This window comes from Protopterus annectens, chromosome 11.part0, assembly GCF_019279795.1.
Source record: "Protopterus annectens isolate FY-2018-M chromosome 11.part0, PAN1.0, whole genome shotgun sequence".
In the NCBI taxonomy this organism is placed as follows: domain Eukaryota; kingdom Metazoa; phylum Chordata; order Ceratodontiformes; family Protopteridae; genus Protopterus; species Protopterus annectens.
In genome coordinates this window covers 1,545,486,294-1,545,509,387 of record NC_056745.1, presented here as the reverse complement: position 1 = coordinate 1,545,509,387, position 23,094 = coordinate 1,545,486,294, and the positions used below count along the sequence as shown (strand labels likewise).

The following is a 23,094-nucleotide window of genomic DNA, read 5'->3' as shown; positions in this document are numbered from 1 at the left end:
TCTCTGCTGAAATGTCTGAGTAGCTTATTTTGGTGGCATTTCCAGATGCTTTTGTTTTACTAATTGAAAGCTAGGATACCCCTCTCTGAAATGGAATTTTCAGTCTAGCCATCATTACACAAAGTAACTGTCAAAGGCACGGCATGTACGTTGAATGTGTGGAACCAAATTACTCAAATGATTGGCTGTTGCTGAGTCATAAGACCTCTAGACCTGTACAAAATTGTTAAACTTTAATGGTGAAGATTATCTAAAAATGTTTTCTTTATTTTTACTTTGTCAGTTTCTACTATTTTTTTTTTTTTTACAGAAAGCATTCCTGAAGATGAATGGAACTTACTGTATGTTGCAGTGACTCGAGCTAAGAAATGTCTTCTACCCACAAAATCTTTGGAATATATCTTGACCTTGGCAGGGGTAAGATGCATTTTGGTTTCATATTGGTACTTTGTTGGAAGATTTTTATATCAAACATTGGACCATCCAGGGTAGGTTTCCAGTGGAATTTATTACCTTACACTCCAGTTCGACATATTTTTTCTTGGAAGCTGTCACATGATGTATGCCATTGCTCACTGTAATGTGACACTACACTCGGAAGATGTCACTGAGCTGTCCCAATTTTTTCTGCCACTTAATGTTGGTTTCTCGGTCTTGGTGTTTATCATAGAAGGGCCCCTTTGTATAGTACTTGAAAAAATGAATCCTGTTAAGTGCTCACATGACCTCCAAATTATGAGTCATAACCCACACAGACAGTTAGAAGGACATGGCAGAGGTGAAGAAAGGCTGAGGGGGAAAATGTGTGGTGAGATGTAGAATATTAAATGCACTTTAATGATGGATTAGCTAATCTTATCTTCTTTTTCTTCTGTTAAGCTAATGTAATATCTTTGCTGTCTTGGAGAGGAGCTCATCATGAAGTGCTACTTCAAGTGACCATGCTTCACCTTGGCCACCAACAGGCATAAAGGGAGTTTCTCTGCACCCCATCCGTTCCCTCCACACACTGTAGTGCTCACTATTTCCCCAGCCTCTCTAGACCACCTAGGCATAACTTTTCTTGTCATAGTACATGCAGAATCGTAGTTGGAAGTGCCTGTAAGAATCAACAGGAGGATCCCATGTACAGTCCAAGGCATTTCTTTGAGTACCATCCAAAGGCTAAAGAAACAGTAGACAAAGTCAATTCCTTTTGTAATAATTTTTGAGATAATCTCTTGGTTCCCATGTGCTTTCTATTGTCACACAGCTGGTAAGGGGGTAAATTCATAATAATCCTTTTCTTTGTCAGATAATGAAGGAGCTGAGAGAGGTGCACCTGCAGCAGCCATCTTGAGGAAGGGAGGCTTCATCTTGTGTTATACGTCCTGCCCCTTCCCTGGTCAGTCACAGAGAGCATAGCCGCGGTTGACCTGATTTTGTAAGGGTGCCTGTTGACTTATATCTGTGTGTAGCTGTATGTGGTGGTACTCAGGAATAAGGACTCTCTCTTTTCCTGGCTCCTCCCACCAGGTCCATCAGGGCTTGATGCCTCACAGGATCTGCCTACACCAAGCCCCATGAACTGGAAGAGGGATCTTTAGAAAAAGAAAGGAACAAATTACTAAGAAATAAATGGAATTTGTGGAAACAATTCATACAGAATAATGTGAAGGAGAATTGAGGTTTAAGAGAAGGTAGGAATTGAGCAATGTATGTAATGTACTCAACATTAGCCTTTACAAAGAAAGAAAGCATATGTAATGTCTAATGTATGTAAATGGGAAAATGTTATTATGTTTTTTCTTTTCTATTAATGTAAATGCAGCTATGTCTTAATTGATAACATAATAAAGGTGTAGACTTAAAGCAATGTATTTGAGGTCTAGATAAGCCCCCTTAGAGTGTGTGGCATTATTCTAGCATGGGCCTAGTACAGGCCTGTTTAGTCCCATTGAAAGGTCTTTCTATGAATACTGATGCCCCTTTGCCATACAAGCATCTCCTACTCATCACATGTTTAGCCCCAATTTCTTGTTTTCTTTGTATGAGCACCACATCCAGATCATGGGGATGGGGTATGTCTTCTTGACTGCCTTTTTCAAGAAATGAGGGGGATCCAGAGACTGTAATCTCTGAGAAGGGTAAAGCTATTGAAACTTCCCATCTTTATAGCTCTCAACAGGATGAACCCTTGTCAGGCTAGCCATAGGTATAGTGAAGCTTTAGGCAAAGGAAGGCAAAGCACCCCTTTTAGCTGCCCACCATTTCCCCAGACTCTATGGTACCCCCATCACATCTCCAAGTTCCCCCACAACTCTAGTGCTCACTATTTCCCTCTCTACTGTTAACCTCTCCGCACCACCCAGATTGCATATTCCTTGTTTTATTATACTTTATTTTATGCTTCTCTTTTCCCTCCATTTTTTTATCATACTGTACTTGTCCAAGAATGCAGTGTAGTGCTGTGGAAATATCCAAATTGATAGGTAAATAGTTGACATTTTAATAGGGAAGTACTAAGATAGCTGGTGTTGTGGGCCATTTTAAGCCAAGCGAATTTCTCCAAATTTAAGAATCAAACCCTGTATCTTGTTCCTCAGACGTAAACATCTAAACCATTATGCTTATTCCCAACCCCAGACATAGGCCAGGGTGGGAGGCTGGCGGTGTTGTGGCAGCTAGGTGCCCAAACCTATGGAGTTGTAGGTTGGCTTTTTTTCAGCCATGTGCATCAACAAAAGTCATGACTAAGAGTAAAATTTCAGTGTCATTTCCTTTCTAAAAAGAAATACGTAGTGTGTAAAGCTTATTATTCAAAGCTGACAACATAGTAGCTAGCCACCCGGTGGTGTAAACCTTGGTTCGAGATGATTGTCACTGCTGAAGTGACACCCCGACCCCATGTGCAAAAATGGGAAAAAGGGATTGGGGATGGATGGATAGATATAATCTAAGTGACATTGCATAAATTATTAAATTCATACCTTCTTTTAAACTTCATTTCTCTTCCAAAATATTTTCTGCATGCAGTGTTCTTACAATTTCCATTTTTTGTGTAATTTACTCCTGTCCATTTCTAAAGATTCCACTTCCTGTTCTTTTATTTCTGTTACAATATTCACTGCAAGTATTACTTAGCTGGTTTACATTTTGAATTCCATTTTCTAGTAATTGCTATTTTGGCAGCCACTGGAATTAAACTTGACAAGGCCTTATTGTGTCATGGCAATTCAGATCCTGTATCCCAGCTTATAAAATAATTTCCTTAGTTACATTCATTTACTTGCCCAATATTCCTGACTGAGTACTCTGTAGAGAATTTTAAAAGTCTGCCAACTCATTACACACTAAAAAAAAAAAAAAAAAAAATACTCCCAGTTACCTCTTTCTTCATTATTACAACCTCCACATTTGCCATGTACCCGAGGAAAAATTATTTGAAGTCTGCTTGGGTATAAAAGTATCGGTGCAAACACTTCCAGCAAAAATCCTACATCTTCTAGATTTTGTTGCATATTTGATATTTGGGAGCCATACATATGTCCTCCCATTGTTTCCTTGTGAAGTGCTTATCTGATCTCTCTTCCCAATCTTTTCTGTCCTCTCTGATTCCTATAGTTATTGTGCAGTGTTCCTTTCTGTTTGATGGCTTATTTTTGTTGGACAGACTTTTGCATTTCCTCTTTAGCCTGTGCTGCCTCAAAAATGACTTTCATCCTCCAGGAAAAAAAATATTCTGAAGAAACCTGGATACAACAGCTTAAATCTCACACCTGCCTCGCGACATTCACTGATTGCTGGAATACTTTTGTTTCTCTTAATTTTCTACAAACACTCTGTCTCCAACTTTTAATGCTTTGCCCTTTTGCCACAGTTTTGTCAGGATCAACTCTTTCTGCTGGTAGGTTTGCATCTTTACTAATAAGTCTTGTCTGCTTTCTCATGGTCAGATTTGAAGCACACACATGATGTGCCCTTTGAATTAACAGTTCCTGCTGCATTTACTTTGGAGGGGACAGGTGTGTCTATGCAGCTATCTGCATATGCATAGTATTTGGTGGAACAGGTTTCCATGTATGCAGTGTGATCATCAGGCTTGAGAAGGATTTTGAAGTTGATAAGATCATCACTCAGTTTTAGAATACTAGCCTTGGCAAAAATCTCTGAATACTGAGTTATAAGATGTTTCCTGCTTCAGTCTTATAATAAATGTGACAGGTTTGTGGTCCAATTTGACAAGGGAGGAAGTGACACAGTGAGAAACAAAGATGTCCCATTTTGATTAGCACTAAGTCTAGGATTTTATCACTGGTTGGATTGCAGAGTAACTGGTTAGAAGGTTTGTATTGATGAAGTCCTGAAATTTCTGAGCATACATTGATATCAATATAGCATCATTTTGAATTTCTTTTCCATTGACCCCTCTCCTTTAACTTAGAATGACAACTTTTTTGAGGATCTGAGGAGAAGGTGTCATTTTTTTTTTTCAGTAACTACTTTTGATTTTTGCTTGTTGAAAGCCAGAAAATGTAGATTTATTTGTAATTATCTTAATTACGTATCTCACCTCAGATTTCTTTATTTGAATTATTCCTATCATTCACTGTTGTCTGCCCACTGTTCTGTGAATAAAAATAATAGAGCTTATTGTAATGAGTCGCATATTGAATCTAATCTGACTATCCATCCATCTTCATTACCTACTTTATCCAACTTAAAATATAGGTAAGCCAGAGCTTGTCACGGCAAACAGCATGATAAAGCAAGAACCAGCCTTTGTAGGGTAGTAGTCTGTTGCAGGACACTAACATGCAAACTGAACACACATCCAAGGGGAAGCTTGAATGTTACCAGTTCATGTACCTACATGTCTTTTTGGGATGTGGGAGGAAAGTGGAACATGCCTGACTCCTGGTGAAACCCCATACATACATAAAAAGTAAATGCAAACTTCTTTCAGAAGGCAACCCTCTCAGGAACTAAACGGAAGAACCAAGCACTGCGAAGCAGTAAAGCTAAGTGCTCTACTACTGTGCCTCCTTAATGTGAGATGTTAAGAAAAGCCAAAATAGGGGTGCAAGGGATGCAAAATAAGTTGCAAATGGGAAATGGAGGGAGGCTGTTTAAATCATACTTTAAATGTCAACAACATTCGATGATGCTGTCAAAGTCCTGATTTATTTCTGTTTCAGAAGACATGCTATGATAAGGAAAACTTGATTCTTATTTGCATGACTTGATTTAGCATTTATTTTCCACTGTCATTAATGAACTGAAAAACTAAAGTGAGTAGTAGTTTTTGATAGGTAACTTGTGGGTATACACATAATTATGGGAATTGGAGTTCTCATTATATTAATAGTGTTCACACACTTCTAGATGAAGCTGTTTGCCAGCAGTGTTTGATTATCAGCCTTTATGGCTAAAATTGCATACGTTCATCTCACAGAAGGAAGAGGTAACTGAAATTAGTATGCATGGTCTAAGGGGGTCTATATCATTTCAGCAAAGGCTTAATTGAGTGAATCGCTATTTGTCAAACTGAATTGAGTGAAAGCTCAATTAAGTGAATGCTCGCTTAAGTGAAAAGTTTCCCAGGAGGAAAAAAACAGCTGCCCGCCCACCGATTGTAACAAAGAAAACAAAATTTAAAACTCTACAAATTGGGGGATTTCACCTCCCACACCCCCCAATGTGGATGGTTATGCTTCCCACATGCCCCCTAATTAAATATACCAACTCCAAGATCGCAGTACACTGGGGAAAAGGGCAAGTTCCTGATGCTGGCCAACCACGTCGTTTCCATGGTAAAAAAATTACTTGAGAGCATTCGCTTAATTGAGCTTTTGCTTAATTCTAGTCGACAAATAGCAATTTGCTCAATTAAGCATTTGCTGAAATGATATAGACACCTAAGTAAGAATATAGTGTACCTCACAAGCTGCAGCTTCATTAGTTGATTATGCAATTTGGGTATTCTGGGAACCTCAACAGAATTGTGTGATGCTGTTTTAGACACTGGTATTTTTTGACACAGGTCATCAAAGTGTTTTGATTTTAAATACTGCTCAAGTATTTTTGAAGATGACTCAGAAGAATATAATTCTGTCACTGCAGTATTCCATTTTATCATTTTTAAAATGTGAATGATTTAATGCCATCTTTTAAGATCCTGAAATTATTTGATTGTTGAATAACTTTAATCTTTTAGGAGTATCTCTTAAGGCCGGAACTTACAAGCAAGCTTTTCACAGAGGGTCAGCTTCCTGGCTGCAGTGTTGCTGCATGCGCCAATAGTGTGGTAGAAGACTCTATACTGACATTTTGCAAAATACCGCTCACTTATGTAAGTTTTTATTTTAAATAATAATATATGTCTTTAATTTTAATTAAGCAATGGTTGGGTGTGACATTGTTGGGATGCCAGGATGCTGTAAAAAATTAGATTGGAAGAGGATTAGCTCAATTTACAATCCTTAATTAGTGAGGTAGTTCTGGCAGAATTGTTTTTAAATTTCTTTCTGCTTCTGTTTGCTTGAGCCCTGCACAATAACAACCTGTTGAGCTCTGTCACTACTCAGTTTGCTACTAGAGCCATTAAAACCCATGGTCTGTCCTGCAAACTGATTATGGATGCTGTGACCTTGTGATCCACAGACGTGAATCATGTCAGTGAAGAATTATCCCAGTCTGTGACAGTGTTGGGGCAGATCATCACATTTTTATGACAGTGGCATCAATGTGAATATAATCTACGTGAGGAAAAGCCAGGCAGTCTACTGACGTATTTTGCCATGAAGGTTCTGTGAATAAGTAGTAACACAGAAACATAATGTGATATAGTACTAGAAGATGAACTCCTCATGTTGGAAGAGTTACTGGGGAAAACAGAATAATATTCAGAATAAAGCTAGTGTATATAATATAGTTGGTTTAAGGCATTTGTGGTGATCAGCTACTGTGCATGAGATGAGCATTAAAAGCTGCAAAGATGTCTTGCACACTTTAGGCATGGAACGTGAGTAGTATATACTGTGGAAAGCTGTTTGCAGTCAGGAATGAAATGCAACATGCACAGTTCATCTTTGGGTGTCAGTGAAATTACTACTCTCTGAATTTGACGAACACCTGTTATACTATACAGTAAACAAAAGACTGCATAGAAGTGTGATGTCATATGTGTAATTAAAAATATTACATTAATTTTAATGAGATACAATTGCCAGTCAACACTTAATATCTAGTCATAGGTGGATGCTAGGTAGTACGTCTGCAGACTGCTACATACCCAGCAAATAACCAAACATTGACCAAAGGTGAGAGTCGACCCCTGTATTTTGTGCCTGTGATGTAAACACCTTAACCATTATGCCAATTTCCCCAGTATAAACACTGGACTTGTCTGGAATTTGAACCCTGGACCTGTCACACCTGAAGTGAAAGTCATAGCCCTAGACCAACAAGCTACTTCCATACTAGAAGTATGGTGCAGCACCCCCTTAATGCTGCACTGCATCATCAGCAATCCACTCATCTAGTGTAGGAATTTATTTAATGTACACTATTAATCGTGACTGTTATTCATATGCTTCCACTGCAGAGACGGAAGAGGACAAAGTTATTCAGTTTTGTGAAGTACAAGCTGAAACTGACAGAACGTGTAAACAAGAGGCATTGAAATATATTGATAATCACATGGAACTTGAATGCAAATGTTAAGAACAAAGAAGTTAATTTGGTTGGAAAAGATGGAGTCGGTAATAAAAATTAAATGAGATGTCATCTTACAGAATTTTGTAACACAAAACATCTGCTGATTTCAAATACCTTCTTTCAGCATGAATTTCAGTCACTGGATTTTAAAGAAATCAATTTAAGTGTGTTTGTGGAAGTAAACAGTGGAAAAGCTCAGTAATGTTAATGAAAACAAAATTTGGGGCTGGCTGTGGTGCAGAGCACCAACAACTAATTCAAGCTAGACCTGAAAGAGTAAGCCAGTCAGATACTTAATAAGGTCTTAAAAGTATCCCACCAGGGTTCAGAGGTTCTGTGAAATAGTTCATTGCATTAGATACATATGACTTATTGCTAGAAGAATTATTTGAAAGCATACAGTCCGTTCCAACTGACGAAAGTGAGAAGTCGCTGCAAGAAGTGAAAATAAAAAAAAATGTGCAGTGTTTGACAGACACGATAGTCACCTTCAGTATTACTCATAAACATAGAGAAGCTAAAGCAGATATGATAGAGATGTGAATGTGGAACTTGGGTGAAATTTCCTATGTATCAGAAGAAATGCTTGGCTAAGCTTATAAGGACCTCTGGGCCAATAGCCTAGCATCATCCTATGAACCTGTGAAACAAAAAGAACTAATGCAACTATGCTAGCAAGGAAATATGAACTGAAAATGCTAGAGGAAGAATAAGATCAGCTTTCCAAAAACTACAGGAGTTAACAACAAAATTCCACCCTTGGAATATTTAAAAAGATGCCCAAGGCCCTGTTTTAAATGATACTGAGATAATTAAAAAAGGTGGAAATACGACAGTGGGACATTACACTATAAGGAGCAAACAAATCATTAACTACTTGAAGCAGTACCTTATGATCAAGAATCAAAGGTGATGAAAGAAGTAGAAGCAGCTTTGAAAGTGTTAACAAAGAGGAAATTGTCATGCATTGATGACATTCTCATTGACGTATCACAGCACTCTGATGTAACTGTTACCATACTCAGAAGGCTATGTCAGGAAATTTGGAAGACAACATTGTGGCGGACTGTAAAAGATCTCTTTTTTTTACCAGTCTTGAAGAATAGTGATCTGACAGATTGTGCATATTGTTGTACAGTTGCTGTGATTTCCCTAACCAATAAGATTATTTTGAGTCAGTGGAGACTGCAACATCACTTGGAGTGTGAATTGCCAGAAGTTCAAGCATGAGTCAGGAAACAGCAGGGAACAAGACATCCTTTTAGATGGAAGAATATCAGAAGGGATCTACATGTGTTTTGCTGGTTATAGCAAAGCTTTTGACTGGCCAGACTGAGACAAATAGGCATACCAGAACATCTCATGTAATTCTTTACATAATCAAGAAACAACAGATATCCTTCCTTTCACTGTTGCAATATTCTTAACATCGCACATTCCCTGCCTAGTGCAGTCCTAATATCTGTCCAGTATAGTAAAGCCTTCAGTTTTATAAGGTACGCAGTACATCACAGGTATGCTGCTTGTGTATCATAGAGCACAAAGGTGATGTCCGGATGTACCATCCTTAGAACTTCTTTGCTGCCAGTCCGAACGCATCTCTTAATCTTCCATCTGAATGCCTATGTCCTGTTGCTGGTTTCTGAGCTGTTGCAGATAAGTGTCCCACTGGGGTTTTGTTCTTTTCTTGACTTTTGGTTGTTTTCAGGGTTTCATATCATCCAGGAAGGGTAAATGCCAGTGTGGGAGACAGATTCCCCATAAAGATCTCCACGAATTGTGTTTATTTTGCCTGGGCACCTCTCACAACTATAAGTCCTAATCCGTTTGTCAGACTTTTGTACTGAAGACTCTGGATAGTAGGCTTTCTTTCTTAGCATTGTTTCCAGAGAATCAGTGACATAAGCTTCTCACTAAGGATACTGTGGAAGGAACTTCCTGCCCTGAGAGTCAGCTGTCAGAGAAGAAGAAGGTTGAGAAACCAATCTTTTGGTGTCCAGTCTCTGCCAGATGTTTCTCCAGAGATGAGTTAGAACCCAGGGGTTCACCCAGCTTTGTTGTCTGATTCCTCTGCCATGACTGGGTTGGAGGCCAGCAGGGATCTGGTTCTCAACACGTCCAATGAGGCTTTGCAGACGTCCATTTTGGATGTTCAAAGGGAACCGCTGTTGATTATTTATGAGGGGTCTAGGGGTGTTCCTCAGACTTTAGTTAGGGAAGAAATCCCTACTGGTGTTATTGAATGCTGTCATGAGTCTGAGCCTTCCGAGTTTTACAGGGCAGACATCCCATTAAAGGAAAAAACAAAAAACTAAGCATGTTTCTTCTGCTCCTAGGAATCCACAGAGTGAGTTGCAAGCCTTTACTCAGAATTTATTTAATGCTTTGATAGCATTGAAACCTCCTCAGGGGGTTTCTTTTCCAGCTTCCCCTTGCTCTTCTACTCCACTTAAAAGATCCATGGAACAGAATTCCTTTGAGGAGGTGCTGAATTCTGATGAGGAATCCCTTGCTTCCTCTTCTCAAATTTCTTCTTCTTTGGACTGTGGGTCAGAGAAAGAGTAATCTACCAGTCCTGATCCTCCCTTTGAAGAAATTTCTTTTGGAGACGCAATGTCCAGGATGATGGAGTTCTGTAAATGGGATTATGCATGGGTCTGTGAGATTCATAAGAGGTACTGTGAGTTGTTGCAGTTGGAATTTCCTTAACCTTCTGCTAATTTTTCTGTTTTGACTGCTTTGTTGGATACCTTTTCCATTGCCTCTAAAGCCCGTGATTATCTGCCCCCTGCTCCCAAGAAGCCTGATAGGTTTTATAGGGTGCCTGAGGACTGTAACTTTTTGTACAAATGTCCTGCTGCTGATCCCTCAGTGGTATCTGTAGCCTCTGACAAGTCCTCTCAATTGCTTCATTCGCCCAAGTTTACTGCCTTCTGATAAAGACAGCAGAACCATGGAAAGGCCAGATAAGAAGGTTTACACCTCAGCTACCTTGGCTTACAGGGCTGTTAGTTATCAGACCCATATATCCGGGGGGGGGGGGGTGTGGTCTATGGTTAATTGTCGAACATCATGTTCGTCAAAAGGCTATTCATTGAATACTGTCAAAACTTCCTTTAATCGAATGGACATGCCATCATAATGATTTTCATCAAATGGTGATAGTTGACCAACATAAAGGAAGCATTACCAAATACTTACCGGTAACATAGCTAATGGGAAACCTGCCATTTCCTCACTGTAGTGCGACCTCGGAGTTGGTATATATAATTAGCGTGGGTGTGGGGGATTTTAGTACAACACTGGATACTCATGTGGGGGCTGCTCCCTCCACACCCCCTGCTAATTATGTATACTAACTCCAAGGTTGCACTAAAGTGGGGAAAGGGCAGGCTTCCCTTTAACTACATTGCTGGTAAGTATTTGGTAACGCTTCCTTTATGTTGGCCAACTGACATTGTTCAATGAAAATTATTACGATATGGCCATTTGATTAACAGAGGTTTGGACAGTTAGTATTCAACGAACAGCCGTTCGATGAACGTGCTGTTCGATTAACCATAGACCCATGTCCATTTATCTGTTGGCTCTCCCTTCTCAGGCTTGTCAGGTTATTTCTGATCTCTCAGACTCTGAGGGTAAAACTTCTGCTGTTTCCCTGTTAGGGGCTTCCTCGTAGGTGATTTGTCATTCTATCACATGTAGTTATGATGCAGCAGATGCTTTGTCTAAGGCTTTTGGTTCAGTGGTGAGGTATTCTAGGCTTCAGCTTCAACCATTGCCTGTTAATATCAAGGCTAAGTTGATGGATGCTACTGTTGATAATAAACACTTGCTTGGGGAAGCTGCTTCTGATTTAAGTCCCTTCAGGATAAGGGGGATTCTTTACAGGAACTCAAATGCATTTGTCTCTCTTGTTCCTAAATTTCAGAGAAGCTACCCAATAAGGCTGCATTTGTTTGCAGGCAATCTCGCCCTCCTCCTAAGGGCAAAAAGAGTGGCAAGCAGGCTCCTCCTGTTGAGGCTACTCAGAATTTAGGTAGTCAGAAGTCTTCCTTTCCAGATAAACCAGGGGCTGTCTGACTATCGTCTTTTCCCAGCCAAGTTCCTCTTTTTTTTGCCTCTTTCTTTTCCTGTTTGTCTTCATATTAATCATGGGTTCTGATAATTATTCGCCAGGGATATTTCTTGGTGTGGAAATCCCAACTCCCCTTTATGGGCATTCCTCAGCCTTCTCACAAACAACTCCCCTTTTTCCGCAGAGGTACTTTCAGACCTTTTGACTCAGGGTACTATTCAAGAGATGCCCATGTCCCAGAGGGGGAGGGGGCTTTACTCCAGGATGTTTTTAGTACCCAGAAAAGAGGGTACTTGGAAACCTGTTCTAGACCTCTCTCATTTAAACACTTTTATGAAGTTGCCCATTTTTTCGAATGTTGTCCCTTCAGACTATGTTCTCTCTTTTGCTTCCTCAGCTGTAAATGTCATCTCGGGATCTCAAGGATGCTTATCTCCATATTCTGATTCGTCCCCTTTTCCAGAAGTTTTTGCATTTCTCTGCTGCTTCCTGGCATTTTCAGTTCTCTGCTTTGGCCTTTCTACTGCCCCAAGGGTAGTCATTAAATGCCTCGCTTCTGTGATTGCCTTTTGCAGGCTTCAGGGGATCCAAGTATTTCCTTACTTGGATGACCTGATGATTCATCCTCCTCTCCAGAGATCCTGTTGCAAAATCTTCATTTTTTACCATTTCCCTTCTTCAAAGCTTAAGGTTCACAATAACTTCAAAAATGTCCTCTCTGATTTCTTCTCAGGGCTATGTTTTTTTTTGGGGGGTTGCAGGAGTCAGATGATGCCTTTGCTGGCATCACTACTTCCTCCCAAGGCCTTAACTCTTCTTCACATGTTCATTACAGTAAGGGAGTTTCTGAGAGCTCTGGGATTCATGGCATCCACCATCCCATACAGAAAGTTTCAGTGGTTCATGAAGTCAGTTTGGCTTCAATGCGCACATCCTATAGACTTTGTAGTTGCTCTTCTGCCTTGTCTTAAGAAGGAACTTCAGCGGTTCATCCAGCAGTTGTCTTTAAACCCATGGCTCCCTTTTCATTTCCCTCTTCCTTCTCAGGAACTGTTCATAGATGCTTCAGATGTGGGATGGGTATCAGGTTTTGGCTCCCTAAAGGTGCAAGGGGTTTGGTTTCCTCTTCAACAGAAAGTGGACATCAGTGTCAAAGACATGAGAGCTCTTCTGCTGGCTCTTCATACTTTTTATTCTGGTTTCTCCCTGGGACCTCTCAAGGTATTTACTGACAATACCACATTGATGTGGTATATAAACAAACACGGGGGAACAGGATCTTACCTTCTTTGCCAGTTGGCACTCCTGGTATGGGATCTTGCTGTCCATTATCAAGTGACTCTCCAGGCAGTTTACATTCCTTCAGCTCAAAACACTGTGGCAGGCACTCTGAGCAGGTCCTTAACTCAGTCCCATGAATGGATGCTGCTTCACAGGGATGTGTTTCTGGACATTGTCCACCAGTGGGATACTCCTCAAGTAGATCTGTTTGCCTCCCCTCTGAACTGACAACTTCTTCTATTTTGTACCAGAATCCCAGGTTCTCTGGTGTGGAAGGTGGATGCCCTCTCTTTTTCTTGGAAGGGGATTTTTTTATGTATTCCCTCCCCTTCCCCTCATTCCAAAAGTTATGCTCAAAATTCAACAGAACAGTCCAAAATCTTGTTGGACTCCCTTTTGGCTGAGACAACATTGGTTTCCTCCTGTTCTGCATTTAGCCAAGGACAGTCATCACAAGTTAGCTCACAGGGTGGACCTGCTCACATAAGACAAAGGATCTCTCATCCATCCCCACCTGTGTACTCAGCTGACACTGTGGGTGATAGGATTTGATTCCACAGACAGCTTTTTTCTGAGGATGTGCTTTAGGGTCCTGCAGGAGACCAGGATTCCCAACACTAGGAAATCTTACTTGTCTAAATGGAAGAGGTTTTCTTTTTGGTCTCTCTCTCTCTCTCTCTCATAACCTGGATCCAGTTACTGTGGATGTTCCTTTGGTTCTTTCTTATCAGTGTGAATTGCTCAGTGCTGGGTTGGTTTATTCTTCTGTTAAGGCTCACTTATCAGCCGTCTCTGCTTGTCTGCCTTTATCTCCTCCTTTAGCCTCTTGATTTGAAGCTAAACAATTCCTTAAAGGCTCCCTTCATATTAGGCCCCCCAGGAAGCCTGTTCCTCCTCCTTGGGATCTTAATTTTGGTTTGGAGAAGTTGACTCAGGCTCCTTTTGAGCCTGCTGCTTCAGTTTCCTTGTAACATTGCTCTTGGAAAACTGTTCTTTTGTTGGCCCTTACTTCTGCCAGATGGGTGCCTGAGCTTCAAGCCCTTATGGCTTGTCCTTTTTTGGTGTTTCAAAAGGGCAGGGTATCCCTGCATACTAATCCTTCTTTTATACCAATACATACCTTGGATGTGCATAGATAACTCAGATTTTATTTAGATAAGACTGTGTATTAGAAAATCTGATCAGTTGTTTGTGTCTTTTCATCCTAGGTCCCAAGGATTGGATGTATCCAAGCAAAGTATTTCTTCTTGGATCTCAATGGCTATTTTTTTTTTTTTTTTGCTATTCTTTTCATGGTGACAGCCTTCCTTCTTCTGTAAAGCCTCATTCTACTAGGGCTGTGGCTTCTTCTGGTGCTTTTTTGAAGGGTTTGGTACTAACTGTTTTCTTGATGCAGCTACCTGGACTTCTGTGCATACTTTTTACCAAGCACTACAAGTTGAATGGAATCTCCATAGCTAGAGCTGGTTTTGCTAGGGCCATCCTTCATGGCTTCCTAGAGGGGTCTGCTGGTCCTTCCTCCTCCAAAGTTTCTTGTTGAGCTTTGGCACTCTCCCAGATGTTATAAGAATTCTGCACCAGTGAATGGAAGGACATAGTGTAAAATCTTAACATAACAGTAGATTTCCTTCCATTCACTGGTGCAGTATTCACTCCCTCTCTCCTCCCACTGGTCCATTTCTCTTTTGGATGTACTGGTTACCTCTTGGTTTTCCTTGGACTGGCTTTCCTACTGGGTCTATCAGTTCTGAGGATGGTACGTCTGGATGTCACCTTTATGCCCTGTGCTACAAGAGGAGAATGTGTGTGACGTACAGCACACCTTAAAGCAACCTAAGGCTTTTGTATACTAGCCGAACATCAGGCTGCCCTAGGCAAGGAATCCCAGATGTTAAAAATAATGCAACAGTGAAAAAAAAGACATCTACTATTCTGGTAAGATTTTACACAATTGTACTTTCAAACAGAAGAAGAAGAAACAGAATGGTTTAGAACTGATAACGATTCCCAACAAGAATGCATACTTGTCCTGTACTTGTTTAATTTATATGCACATCAAATCATCAGAGAAAGCAGAATTGCAGCACAGTCTCAAAAATGGATTTATACTTTAATGTGTAGTAGTAGTGGTAGTAGTATCTTACCAAAGTGACCATGAAAGCTGTAAAGTGCACAGTTGCATCTTTACACCCCCAGATGTACCTTGTTATATGGATGTTAAAGATGGGCAGTGAAGAAACAACATAGGAAGAAAACTGACACATTTGATTATGGTGTTGGCAACGAAAACTGCCCATGCCATGGACTGACAAAAAACAAATAAAACTTAAGCATTTCCCAGAAGCTCAGATGACAGTTCTGTTTTGTCTTTCAGATATATCATGCAGAAAGATCATTAGCAAATAAAGTCATGGTTTTAAAGTTGAAGCTCTGAGTAAAACTGGATGACTGGCTTTCCAGTGGTTTGATTCAGTAACTACAACTGTGCATCTCCCTCTATCAGTGATCAGTCATTTGACTGGAGACAGAAAAAACATCCATAGTCTCTCCATGAGTCAATATCAACCCAGTGGTGCTTAACAGTAGTAAGTGCAGGTATGCCCTGAGATTAAATCTCAAACAGTCCTACCTGTGGTCCAAGGTGCCTGCTGTGTCATCTACCTTGTGTCAGCTTTACCATTCGTATGTATCAGGGGTGCAGATTAAATGGATACTCAGTCCTGTCTACTTTAATCTCCAACAACCAGAGCTCAATCCTGTTTCTCATTAGCCAGCAGCAACAACACACATGGCATCCTGCTTCTGGTCCAGTGGACCAGTTTTTTTTTTTTTTTTTTTTTTTTTTTGACAGTATCAAGCTATAAAAGATTATCAACTTTAATCCCAGATAATGGAGAGCATACCACTCAACTGTACAGATTTCACAGAATGTCCAGATTTTTGCCTCATATTTTTGGTCTGGTCCTCAAAAAATTTTTTTTTTGACAAATCACTAGGATGAGCTTGGGATTAAAGTCAGTAAATAATGACGTGTTTGAGTTTCAGACTTCATATGCTTTATAAAATACATGCTAACACAAATCCTGTTATTCTAGCAATGTTCTAAGTTTATAAGAGCAATATCTAAAATGTATCCTTATTTTTGGGCCATTATCCCCCCATTATGTCAGGCTTTGTCCAGATTTCTTGCACTAAGAGGTTGAGAGGTATGATGGAGAGCATCCCATCCATCATGACCTTGTTATTTTTTTGAATATTATTCCAGTAGGTGACTCTCTACCAACCATATTCACAAATCTTTGTTACCCTTCAAAGGTAAATGGATGCATTATCAGTGAAGAAAATCTCTTGGATGAGTTTGGCTGTTCCTCCCCCTTTATTTTACTACTCATTGAGGAAGCCTGATAAGAAATGAAGGAAGGCCAAAAAGAAAGAAAGCCAGAATGTACCACTCATGCTGCAGTCGTCTGTGAGAGAAGCAGGTTGTAAAGATTAACCCAATAGTTGAAATGCTTTTCAAAATATAGATGTTTAGCTGTAGAAGTGCTCTTCAGTGGTGGAACATTTTGGGTGCATCATTTGTTTGCATTCTGTTGTGGCTATTATGTCTGTTTTGAGCTGCCAGGCCTACTGTGCACCCCCTTCCCTTTGGTCTTTGTATTAAGTACTTGCCCTTCGATTAAGGATTATGCACACTGATGGGACCCCAGTTCTTTATAGCCCTTTTAAACAGTTTGGATTTCCTCCTGATGTTTTTCATTTGAAAGTCTTCTAGTTCTGTTGCACATAATATATATGTACCCTTATGTGTATCTCTAGCTGTCAGATTTTGAGTCAGGATTGCCTCTGGGTCTTGCAAGCGATATAAACAACTACTGATGGTGCTTGTGCTTCGGCTTATGATGTGGTGGTGTTGATGGTAGAAGTTCAGAGTCCTCTTTAACACTCATTAAAGCGAATGTTAGAGGGAGTGGCTGTGAAGGTCTCCTCTTACAGTCCCAATCAAGATCACAAAAGGCAGAAGGTAAGCTACTCAAAGATCATTTCTAATTCCAGTCTTTGGTCCCCTTCCTGCACTACCAGGCTCGTGCTGGTCTGCAATGCCACAATTGCTTGAGGTCATTTTCCTTTAGCTTGAGGTCATCAGTCTACTTCTTGTCAACAGATGAGCACTGTGAATTCAGTCAGAGTGACACCACCTGAACATTCCCACTGGTGAAGGCCGAGATCAGTACCTTGGGTCTTACCCATCTTTTGCAGGCCCTGCTTATTTCTCTTCTCTCACAGTGGTTTGTCTGTTCATTTTGTGGTGAAAGATGACTGAGCTGATATGAGACAGCATGCTGCAGCAGTTAGAGATACGTTCTGAAACCTGTCATATTTATGGCTAACACTGGACTCTGTGTTGGCTGATCATGCAGTCTTTATGCCATCACCTCTGAGTAGTGCATGGCAGGGAATATAAAAGGTAATATTTGGCCCTCTGACAAGAGAGAGTTTTCTTTGTGTGTGTCCCTTCTCAATATTTAGCTGTTGCTGAATATATGAAGACTAAGGTTCTTATACTGAAAACTGACATATTGGATCAGTAGTCCTCTCCTGTCAGATCCCATCTCCTTCAAAAGGACTCCTCTTTTGAGAAACCATCAGTTCCATAGAACCCATGATGCAGTTGTCTTCTGTCCCTTGCCTCTAAGAAGTGTCTAAGTTATTAATTGGTGAAGACACAAAACAAGTCCTGAGTTAGGTTATTTTACTAGACATTCCTCAATTTTATGCTAATTCTAGGTTTCAGTATTTGCCCCCCCCCCCCCCCCACACACACACAGTCAAACTCTATGGTGTGTTAATTATGTGCTTCTTGGGTCTCATTCATAGATTTCTGCTTTGAGCAGGTTGTATAAAAGTGTCCAGATTCCCTGCTCCTGAAGTCTAGGAGGCTGTTGAAAAAGCTGTTAAGTGTATCTTAGATTTCCATGTAGCCCAGGATGCCTTTGGTAAAGATGCACTGGTGAGGACTGAAGCCACCAATACCTGCCTCCCTGTCCAAGCCGGCATGCTTGGAGTGTAAGGAGATGTGCCAGGTTATTCTGTGCTACCCAGTTTGGTGCAAATCTTACTGGTGAGCATTAATAATGGGTTATTAAAAGTATCTCCTAAGCAAAGGGAATACTTTTTCTCTAATTCTTCTTCTTCTTTCGGCTTTTTCCCGGTTAGGGGTCGCCACAGCGGATCACCTGTCCGCTCATGATTGGCAGTGGGGTTTTATGGGGTTGAATTGCCAGCCCGGCACCCAACCTTCCACAGAAGGCACACACATGCACATACTCATACATAGGGCCAGTTTAGTGTGTCCAATCCACCTACAGCATGTCTTTGGGATGTGGGAGAAAACCGGAGCACCTGGAGGAAACCCACGCGACCACAGGGAGGACATGCAGACTCTGCACAGAAGGCACCCCAGCCGAGAATCGAACCAGAGAACCTCTTGCTGTGAGGCGGCAATGCTAACCGCTGCACCACCGTGGCTGAATGATGCATATAATCCTCTTGCTCCTCCTTCCCTTCTAAGTCTTATCTGTGCTTTAGGGGAGAGGAAGGCAGTTAAGGGCTGGAAAAGACACTAAGGCATCAGATCAACTTACTTTCTATAGACTGTAAGAAGGTGGCTTCCATTTAGCCTATCATCACCATAAATGTCCTGGAACCCTGCCTAATGCAGTACTGGTGCATGTTGAGATAGCATGTACAGGTAAAATAAGTAGCAGCATTATAATAAAAAAATGAAACCGTTGCAAAATAGCATAACCCTGCAGTACAGCAGTTTAGATAACTGCAAGGCAGAACCCAGTATGGCAGAGTCCAACAGCTCTGATGCTCAGAATGAATCTGCCTACTCCAGGACAAGAAAAGAGAAAGAAATACAAGTGGAAGAGAAGCATAGGACACTCTCCAGGATGGGGGGAAAGTGAGCAAATGCAGAGAGAAATAGGGGAAGGAAATAAGCATAGGATGCATTATTTAAAATGATCGGGAGGTGTGCAACTGATACGTAATACTACATTCTAATAAAGTCCAGATAGCTACTTGCGAATGGATTTGTCTGTCTTTTATCCTAATGATAAATCCCATATGACAGTGTGCTAAAAAGTGGATCTGTTGTACTGTGTATATATTTCAGATTTATATGGTTAATGCTAATGAACAGTTAATATATACCCTTAACATATCGTTAGAACTACTAAAACTTCCCTGTACCCACCATTTTTATGCTACTCACTAAAAACTAAAGTAAAAATTCAAAGCACATGCAGAACACAGAAAGATAACCCGAGTAAAAAAACACCACAGTCCCATCCATCTAAAACCAGTCTGAAAACCAGCTTTAAAGTTGCTTAAATAGTTAAAGACTGCATTTCCCATTCACTTCAGTTTGAAAGAAGCACCTTCACATACAATATACACAGTTTCCCATGAAACTAACTAAAATAACACTACCCATCTAAACCATCCTCCAGAAACAAGAGGCATTCATAGTTGAGTGAACAACTGCTGTGGGTTTGACATGACCTTGTATGTTAAACAGAGATCATCTACTCAGAGGCGATCTCTGCTTAACATACAAGGCCATGTCAAACGCAGAGCTGTTGGACATGCTACATTTAAAGAAATCCCAATCCCTCAGAGCCACATGCTCCAGGAATCTAAACCTTGTCATTACAATAAACAAAACATGCTGGAGGGATAGGTTCCTGACCCAGAGACTCCCCAGACTCTGGAATAGATTGCCCATACATGACAAGCAGAGTGCCTCTTTGGCCGTCTTCAAAAGGAACCTTGACGATTGGATGGGAGAAAGGAAATTCACCCCGGGATCACGTCAGTCGCCCTGCTAGACAGGGGTCCAGGGAAGTAAATAGTGTGGGAAGAAATAGCCAGGGAATTGTTATGGCTAGGCTTGTATAGGCCCTAGGGCTGATAGCCTAGTACAAACCTATGAACCAATTTTAACATAAATAAAATAACAGGACAACTCACCCTTAGTAGCCAAGCATGTCATTCAGAATTGCTGACAAAACATACTTGATTTTATGTACCTAAACTGACAAAAAAGTAAAGTAAAACACAACTAAACTATAAAACTTGCACACTGTAAAATAACACTACACTACTAAAATACTTAAAAAATGGAAATGATGATAAAAAGTTAAAAATTACCTCAGAAGCAGACTAGGAAAACAACCATGAGACACTCATTAAAAATGAAAAAAATATGCAAACTATTTAAAACTCTGTTTACTGGAAGCTTAGCTAATCAACCTAGCCCTTGAAGTGAAAGAAAAACAGTGCTATAACTTAGAAATACAGAAGAAATGGATAATGGAATTATATGGGTCTGTGGTTTGTGTGATACATGAAGCATCTTGTACTGTAGGATAGGGGAAGTGATTTCATAGTGCTGTACCATTGTGCAGCAGGCACAGCAGTTTATAGCATTCTTTGGTGCACTTACTTCTGCTCAACAAGCAGCTGGCCAGGTATCTCATGTTGTACCACCGATTTGCCTTTCATTAATTTCCCCAGAACAAGCACACCATAGAGTTCTTGCAGATCGTGTTCAGTTACAAACTGATGATTCTACATATTATCTTGTTCATGTTAGTGCCAGCAATGTGTTTGCAGTTGGTGTTCCTGTGATGTGCTCTCTGCATTGTGTGTCCTGTTTTGTAATGTTTTATGGTGCCTGACTTTTGTTGTACAGGGTAAAATAATTTATAGTTTACATTGAATATGTACTTCACTGCTTCTCCTGTGATTTATGTATGTCATGATATCAGCACATGCCTCTACATTGTTTTACTGTCTGTTGTTTTAGGAATGGCAGGTGACATTGCATGTACCTACAAACTTGTCTGTTGGGTTACATTGCAAACAGCTTCGCAAAATGTTGGCAGAATGCAATTGGCATGATGCTGTTTTACCATTTATGCCACACTAGCTAGTGGTGATGCTTCATCAGTATCATCCTGTTATGTGTGCCAGCTGCGGTGTATTTGTACCATTTGCTGACACCTGCCAAACTACTTCATAGCTGCACATTATGCATCACTGCTGTCTTCTTTGGTGCATAGTACAGCACACCACTGCAGTCATCCAGACATCAGTACCATCTCCTGAACTTATTGACATATGTTGTATCTGGCTTGGCTGTGTAAACCATTGTGGTCCTCCTCAGCATACCATTGGGGGGAGGGGGTTATTTAAGAAACAACAGATGTTCTTCGTGTTTCACTGTTGCAGTCATCACATTTGGGTTATCCTGCCAGGGTAGCCCTCAGTCTGCCCGAATAACAGAGGCTTAGTATTTCTGTGTCGGTTGTCATCGCACCAGGACTGGAATCAGGTTGTCAGTAGTATAAAATAAGGCAGCCAACGCCATTACATCAGTCTTTCTTGCCATGGAGCCCAAAGTAGAAGCAGTTCGCATGACTGCCGGTCAACCGCTACCTGAGTTTTCATTTTCCAAACTGAAGTTGAAGTCTTCTAAAGCTAAGAACCAAAGAAACGAAGGAGAAACCAATAAAAAGATGGACACCACAGCTTCCAAAGCCAATGTTTATTGCCTGTGCCGTCCATTTGACTCAGAACAGCACCAGAAGAATAAAACAGTCACAAAACTCACAGAAAATTCCACAGTATATGGTAGAATCCAAAAACACAAACACAATAATTCACAGTGTAGGTAAAATCCACAAGGCACACAAATAAGGTTTTTGATAGAAAGGTTGACTACTCTCAAAATGAAGGTATGAATTGGAAAATGTGTGTTTCCTAAAAATAGTGGACTGGAAGCAGTTGTTTGTTAAGTCTTTATATAATTTAACATCCAAATAGTTAATTTCCTGAAGGGAAATTGTATGAGTAAATCTCAAAAACAAAGTAGTGTCATTAATATAAGTCAAGAACATTGTCAGTCCTTCCATAGGTCCATCTCAGAGAATACAGATATCATCAAGGAATCTGGTGCAAGAGGTAATGTACCTAGTCCACATAATTTCCAAGATTTTTTTCTCCTAATAATATAACACTAAGTTAGCATATAGGGGGGCACATGCCACCCCCATAGCAACACCACTTTCTTGCTTGTAATACTCACCATTGAAAAACATATAATTGTTCCTCAAGGTATTTTCCAAGAACCCAACAATCAAATTCAGTGTTAGCATCCAAATATCTCACTTCAGTCAAAACCTCCTGAAAACACTCAAGACCTAATCCATGTGGAATGCTGGGAAATACTTTGACAACGTCCACAGTGACCATAATTACTGTATTACTATATTTGTCACCAGTCATATTCCTCAAAAAGTCCCATGAGTCTTATACTTTTACATTTTAAAACTGTACATCTTGAGATTGACTATTTAAAAGAATGTGCAGCAGTTGGGAGAATTCCTAAGGGGCCACGGCTCTATAAATATCCGTACAATGTTGAAAATAACAGTATTTTCCACAAGGAACTTTTAGAACTGTTCGGTTTTGGAATTGAACTACTGAAGTTAATGATTAGAAATTGTGAAATGCAGAGAGACAATGTAATTAAAGAAGTTAATGTTTTACATGATAAACTAACAAGTGACTTTCTATTCAATGTAGAAAAATTAAATACAGTGCTGTTTTTAGAGAGGTAGATTCATTGTGAAAATTTATTAGCAAGGAAGGTTAGGAAATTAGAGGGATCTAAATGAATACAGTGAGGGGAAAGCTTACCCACCCCCAAAGAGGGTTTATAATAATGGGGTTATGGAAATGGAAAACTTACATGATGAAATGCTTACTCAGGAAGGTATTCATTCCAACACTATGCACAACATCCCTTTAGAGGAACTCCCACTAAGGAGAAGCGAAAGAATCACACAGAAACAGGGGCAGTACAATCAATTTCAAGGGAGGGGTAGCTGAGGGAGAGGTTGGAATAACAACAGAAATTTTATGAGAAAGAACAGCCAGGGGAGAGAACAATTTATGGAAAGATA

The 23,094-nt window shown here is 40.3% G+C and overlaps 1 protein-coding gene across 2 annotated transcripts in view; it reads left to right on the top strand.

Moving 5' to 3' along the window:
* FBH1 (F-box DNA helicase 1) overlaps positions 1 to 23,094 on the top strand; it is a 1,264,666-nt gene that overhangs the window by 1,219,893 nt on the left and 21,679 nt on the right. For both annotated transcript variants that reach the window (XM_044088820.1, XM_044088821.1), the window contains 2 exons: positions 311 to 417; positions 6,197 to 6,331. In XM_044088820.1, coding sequence (XP_043944755.1) covers positions 311 to 417; positions 6,197 to 6,331 — 242 coding nt within the window. The remainder of the gene's footprint in view (positions 1 to 310; positions 418 to 6,196; positions 6,332 to 23,094) is intronic.